At 31.8% G+C, this 6,984-nt stretch overlaps 1 protein-coding gene across 1 annotated transcript; it reads left to right on the forward strand.

Annotated features, from left to right (window-relative positions):
- The first annotated feature begins 5,451 nt into the window (after positions 1-5,451).
- Positions 5,452-6,752, forward strand: LOC127790693 (glyoxylase I 4-like). Its single transcript, XM_052320304.1, has 3 exons — positions 5,452-5,606; positions 5,723-5,831; positions 6,385-6,752. Exons 1-3 carry the CDS (start codon positions 5,452-5,454, stop codon positions 6,634-6,636), a joined length of 516 nt encoding a protein of 171 aa, XP_052176264.1. The 3' UTR covers positions 6,637-6,752.
- The last annotated feature ends 232 nt before the right edge of the window (positions 6,753-6,984 follow it).

The raw sequence follows: 6,984 nt of genomic DNA on the forward strand, positions 1-6,984 counted from the left end.
AGGTCGATCCCCTTTCCATGAGGAGAAAAGATAATATTCCCTAATAGAGATAATTCTTGGGATGTTGGAGATATTATTGGTTGACTGAATCTTCTTCTCTATCTTTTTTCAGTTCAAAATCATAATAGGGATTATAAAGACATGTGGAGCTTCTAGAACTTGACACGTGGCGATTGCATATTGCCCTTTACTGGCATACATGGCTCTAAGTTAATGGTAACCTCCCAGGGGTAGTACAGTAAAATTGCCCCTGTAAATATTCCCTCATCTCTTGCCCCTCACTTCTTGAGCTGATCGAGTGAGGAGGTTGGGTAACTGAAGGAGTAGTCATTGTTTTTCTGAGCCTCTGTAAAAAAACTCTACTAAAATCAAAATTTTATTTTCTTATTGTTATGGATTTTGAACTTTTAGATATTTTTATTGAAATCAAATGAGGGGTACTTTCTTATTTAAATTTATATATTAAAATAAATGGAAGGTAAAATATAAATTAAAGAAAATAAGGATATTTACTTAAACTAAAAAAATGTAAATATGTTGTAATGTAGACATTTATGTATCAAAAAATGTAAAAATGTAACTGTCAACTAGCATAAGCCTTGCATTGCATATGTCGACTAAATTCTTGCACCTATCAACTAAGTTCTTCATTTTGTCAACTAAGCTATTGTCCTATTGTGCATCTGTCGACTAACAGAATGTATAAATTGATTTTGTCGACTATGTATTGTTGTATTACTTGTTTTTATCGACTAACTAATTTGTTTTGTCGACTAAGTATCGTTTATTGCTTAATTATGTCGACTATCTCTTATCTTCTGCCGACTAACTCTTTTCGCAGAAAACCATAACAGCTAGTTTTTCAAATTCCAATAGTTAAAAAATGGCTAGTTTTGGGCAAGCCTCTTAGGATTCTTATAAATACAAGTCAAGAATGATCTTGTAAAGGCTAATGGATGGGAACGAGTTGATCTAAATATTACAAATCATTTTATTCAAGCTTACAAGAATTTGTGCCCTTATTGTTGTATTTTTCTCTTCAAGGTTTCATTCTATCATTATAAATTTATTCTTAAGCCTTGTTTTTATTTTGAGAGAACTTGTAACTAAAAATGTTAACTCTTAGCTTCTCTCTTATATTTGTGTCATTCTTATTTTCCTATCTTGTTGTGCTAGAGGACTTGCTCTTTGAAAAAAAAATAGTTGAAATACCTAGCTAGGTGCTAGAGGACTTGCTTGTATAAAAAAAAAGTTTGTAATTTCCTAGTTTTGGACTAAAGGGCCTACTTGATTATCGTTTATTGCTTAATTATGTCGACTATCTCTTGCCTCTTGCCGACTAACTCTTTTCGCAGAAAACCATAATAGCTAGTTTTTCAAACTCCAATAGTTAAAAAATAACTAGTTTTGGGCAAAGCTCTTAGGATTCTTATAAATACAAGTCAAGAATGATCTTGTAAAGGCTAATGGATGGGAACGAGTTGATCTAAAGATTACAAATCATTTTATTCTAGCTTACAAGAATTTGTGCCTTTATTGTTGTATTTTTCTCTTCAAGGTTTCGTTCTATCATTGTAAATTTATTCTTAAATCTTATTTTTATTTTGAGAGAACTTGTAATTAAAAGTGTTAACTCATAGCTTCTCTCTTATATTTGTGTCATTCTTATTTTCCTAACTTGTTGTGGTAGAGGACTTACTCTTTGAAAAAAAAGGGTTGAAATACCTAACTAGGTGCTAGAGGGCTTGTTTGTATAAGAAAGAGGTTTGTAATTTCCTAGTTTTGGACTAGAGGGCCTACTTGGTTATGTAAGAGGTTTTTAGTGGATTGTTTGCAAAATCTTTAGTGAGGAACTAAAATAGTGGATTAGGCTTAGGTTAAGCCGAACTACTGTAAATCTTTGTATTATCTTGTGTGCTTGTGTTCTTTGATCTTTATTTGTCATTTTATATGTTTTACGTTTTTAAATCACTAAAACCTCAATTTGTATCAAAAAGATTTCAAGTTCTATCAAATTTTTAATAACCCAATTCACCCCCCCCCCCCCCTCTTAGGTTGGTGCCATAGCATTTCAAACCTATCAATGAGATCCTTTAAGGTATTTAAGAATCCTTTTTAAGTGTTGATAAATGAGATTCCTTAGGATCACTTTGATACCTAGCGCAAATTGCTACACTAAACAAGATATCAAGCCTAAAGGTAGTGAGATATAAGAAATACCCTATTATGCCTCTTTAAATCTTTTGGTCAATTGACTTCCACTCTCATCCTTGTCCACCTTGATAGAAGTACTCATTGGAGTATCTATGGACTTTGCCTCATTTATATTATATTTTTTTAAGTTATCTTTGATATATTTTGATTGAGAAATAAATATTCCATCATTTAGTTGTTTTATTTGTGATTCTAGAAAATAATTCAATTCTCCTACCATGCTCATCTCAAATTCAGCTTACATTATGGCAAAAAATTATTTGCATAGAAAATTATTTGCATAAATATATCATCTACATATATTTGGACTATAAGGTTGTCTTTATTATTCTTTTTGATATATTGGGTTGTATCTATATTACCTCTCTTGAAGTCATTCTTAATAAGGAAATTATTTAAGGTTTCATACCAAGTTCTAAGTGCTTAAGGTCATAAAAAACTTTAGTAAGTTTATATACATAATCCTCATGGAGTAGATCCTCAAAACCAAGGGGTTGTCTCACATATACATCTTCTTTTATGAATCTATTAAGAAATGCATTCTTGGCATCCATTTTATATAACTTAAATTCTTTGTTGCAGGTATAGATTCGTAATAACCTTAGTATCTCAAGTCTTGCTACAGGTGCATAAGTTTCATCAAAATCTCTCCCCTATTATACACTTTTTGGATCACTTTATAAGTTTTACTAGATGATAAATAACCTAGAAAGATTCGCTCATCACTTTTTGGATCAAATTTACCTAGACTATCATTTCCATTCACTACAAAAAAATCGGCATTTAGCGGCGATTTTTTTTTGCATTTAGCAGCGGTTTTTAACCGCCGCTAAGTCAGCCGTCGCAGAGTGTTTAACGGCAGTTTTTAGCAACCGCTGGAATAACCGCCGCTAATTATATTTTTTGCGGCGTTTTAAAAATCGTAACAAAATAAGTGATTTAGCGGCGGTTTCGAAACCGCCGTAAAAAATTTAAAAAAAAAATAAATTTTTAATTTTAGCTTTGGTTTCAAAATCGCCACTAAAATTAAAAATTTAATTTTTTAATTACCCCCACGGGCCAGCCCAATCTGCGCCTGGCCGCCCGACCCGCGCCCACCTGCCCCTGCCCAACCCTTGCAGCGCCACGTGGCAATGCTAGAAATTAAATCCCAGCACCTTCCCCCTCCCCAAGTTTCAAACCTAGGACCCTTAGTGTGCTCGCTCACACGCGAACCACTTGATCTGCGAAACATCCCTTAACATATATGGACATATATATATTATATACTAATCTAACAACTAATTTTTAGAATTATATTTTATATTTTTTAATATATATTAAAAATATTTATTAATTGATTTTTTTAAAAGAATAATAGAATAAATTAAAAATAAATTAATTGAGTTAAATTAAATAAATTAATTGATTAAAAATAAAAAAGAAGATTTTATATATTTTTTAAAAATTATTAAAATTTTGTAAAACTTATTTTTATTATTTTTAAATTAGATTTTTAATGAATTTTGCTATTAATTTAAATGCAATTTTAAATTTATTTTTAAGATTTTATATTTATTTTCTTAAGCAAAATTTAATTTTTTTAATGAAAATAATGAATTTTAATATTTAAGATTTTTATTTAATTTTAATTTTAAATTATTTAATTTTTTGAACTTAGCGGCGATTTTTGAAAAACTCTCTCTAAATTTATTTTTTTTTTGAATTTTGCGGTAGTTTTTGAAAATCGCCGCAAATGTTAATTTAATTTCAATTTTGAATTTTTTTTTTTTGAATTTAGCTTCGATTTTCAAAAACCGCCGCTAAATTTAATTTTTTAATGAATTTTGCGGCAATTTTTAAAAATTGTCGCAAATATTATTTTATTTTGAATTTTGAATTTTTTTTTTTTGAATTTAGCTTCAGTTTTCGAAAACCGCCACTAAATTTAATTTTTTAATGAATTTTGTGGCGATTTTTGAAAATCGCCGCAAATATTATTTTATTTTTAATTTTGAATTATTTAATGTTTTGAATTTAACAGCGATTTCTCAAAAATCGTCGCTAAATTTAATTTAATTATTTTTTAAATTTAGCGACGATTTTTGGGAAACAGTCGCAAAATTAAATGTTTTACTAAATTTTGCGACAGTTTTATAAAACAGCTGCAAAAATCATATTTTGCAGTGGTTTCAAAACCGCCGCAAAATACCATGTTTTGCGACGATTTTTAAAATCGTAGCAAAAAAATCGCCGCAAGAAATCAATTTTTTTGTAGTGATTATTTACTACACAACACTTGCAACCAAAAGCTCTAAAGTATGCTATGTTTGTTTTTCCACCTTTGTATAATTCATAAAGTGTTTTCTTTAAGATTGGCTTAATGAATATTGTATTTAGAATATGGCAAGCAATATTTACTACTTTTGCCTAAAAATAACTAAGTAAGGTATTCTCACACAATATAGTCCTAACCGTCTCAATTAAGGATCTATTTTTTCTTTCCATAACTTCATTTTTCTAAGGAGTTCTTGGAGCTAAAAAAATGTGTTTTATTTAAATGGGTTAGCAAAAAGGAAAATAAGACTTTAGTTAGTATGGTTAATTCAATATTATTGAATGCCAAATATTAGAGTTTTTTCTTCTCTTTTCTTGGAATAGGTATTATATAGTTACTATAAACTCCATTTATTTTAAATTTTGAAATATTTTGACTTTTTAATCAATTTGAATGATCTTTAACTTGATTTGGTAACATTTTAAATATTTTTTAGATTTTATGTTCTATTGTTTGGTTATGTCAACAAAATAAAATTAATAATGATATCACACCATATTAATTTGAATGGCTTTTTGTCTATCCTTAAAAATAAGTTCGAGATATAGGATAGATTTGGAGATGCCAACTCCCTATTGAGGAAAGTTATTGGACTCAGGTTTGGAGATGGTTTACGACATGGGGTATTGGAGTAGAATACAGGGTGAGCAAAACCACCTACCTCAAGCAACTTGTGTGACAATGTGTCGTTGATTCGACACGTGGAGTGGAGAGCACAAGTGGCAAGCATGAAGGGCACTGAGTTGTTCTATATACACTAAGCTGCTAGTTGCCTTCGGTCATATGCGGCCTATAGTGAATAGCTTGGCGACCTGATCTCTCTTTCATCATCTCCACATAAAAAACACCTTTCATAGGCCACCATGTTTTAAATGCTTGGCGTCGCAGCTCAATTGCTTCATCGCTCTCAAAATTGAAAGATGGAGGAGGACATGGCAAACCCCCTTCATTTGAGTTCTCTGAATCACATCTCACTTGTTTGTAAGTCTGTGGAGAGATCAATTGATTTTTACAGGAATGTTCTAGGGTTCGCTCCAGTGAGGAGGCCTGGCTCATTTAACTTTGATGGAGCTTGGTAATTAATACATAAAAAAAGAACTTTGATATATAGATCCTCTTTTCATGGCTAAAATATATTGTGATTTAGATCTATGCAAATATGTATATTTGTTTGTTTCTTGATTCGTGTAGGCTTTTCGGTTATGGAATTGGAGTACATCTACTGCAGTCAGAAGATCCAAACAAAATGCCAACCAAGAAAACTGAAATCAATCCCAAGGATAGTCACATTTCTTTCCAGGTATATATTTTCTTTAATTCATCTTTTTAGTTATGAAAAATTAACTATTGGGGAAAATATTTCTCAAAGATCTTTTCATATGGAATTGATTAATGATAAAATAGACGAAGCAAAGGGCTAGAGTGACGAGCCGATGCCATATATAAAATGTCAAAACTGCCTCACATTAGATTTCAAAATCAATATGATTGTAAAAAACAATTTGAGGGCAATTTTGACATTTCATGCTGCTAGCCCATCACTTCAACCCCTCACTTCAGCTAAACTTTTCCATAGGGAACGAGTATATACCAAAAAGAGAAATTATTTTGTCACGTTATTAACCCGTGATATATTCAGGGCGGATCCAATGATGGATCAGGGGAGGGCTGGCCCCCAGATTCAGAAGCTATTTCAGCCTCCAATGATCCAAAACAGATTTGGGGGAGAGCTGGAGCGGGCACGGCTGCAGCCCATGCCTCCCCCTAGATCCGCCCCTGGATATATCAGAAAGGATGTGTGTGTTTTTCACAGTATTGAGCGTAAGAAGATCACTTGAATCTTGGTTTTATAGTGTGAGAGCATGGCAACAGTTGAGAAGAAGCTGGTGGAAATGGAAATCGAGTACGTGAGGCAGCGGGTAGAGGAAGCTGGAATTTACATGGATCAACTCTTCTTCCATGACCCGGATGGCTTCATGATCGAGATATGCAACTGCAACAACCTGCCGATCGTGCCGCTCGCCGGAGAAACGGCCCGGTCGTGCTCGCCGGTGAACCTTCAGAAGATGCAGAACCAGCAGCCGATACAAGTTGTCCGACCATAGCTGGCTGTTAATAAATTTGGGTCTGCTTTGCTGTCAGTTTTCGGCTTCATTGTTTCTTACTGGTATAATCTGAACTGTTTGCAGTGACTCAACGAGAGAAGCCATTTTATTTTTTATTTCTTAAATTTATATGGATGATTAAACAAAAGAATTTGTGTTCTTAAATATAAAATATGAGTTTCTATATTTTACTTATTTTAATGTTAAATTTGAGTTTTAAAATTTGATGATAATAATAAATAATGTTATAATTTAGAAATATCAGTTGTGTTAAGTTATAATATGTTCTAAAGCATTCAAATTAGTGGTTGAATAAAGGTTTATTCATTAATTAATTAGTTGATTAAT

Source organism: Diospyros lotus, chromosome 14 (genome assembly GCF_014633365.1).
Source record: "Diospyros lotus cultivar Yz01 chromosome 14, ASM1463336v1, whole genome shotgun sequence".
NCBI lineage: Eukaryota > Viridiplantae > Streptophyta > Magnoliopsida > Ericales > Ebenaceae > Diospyros > Diospyros lotus.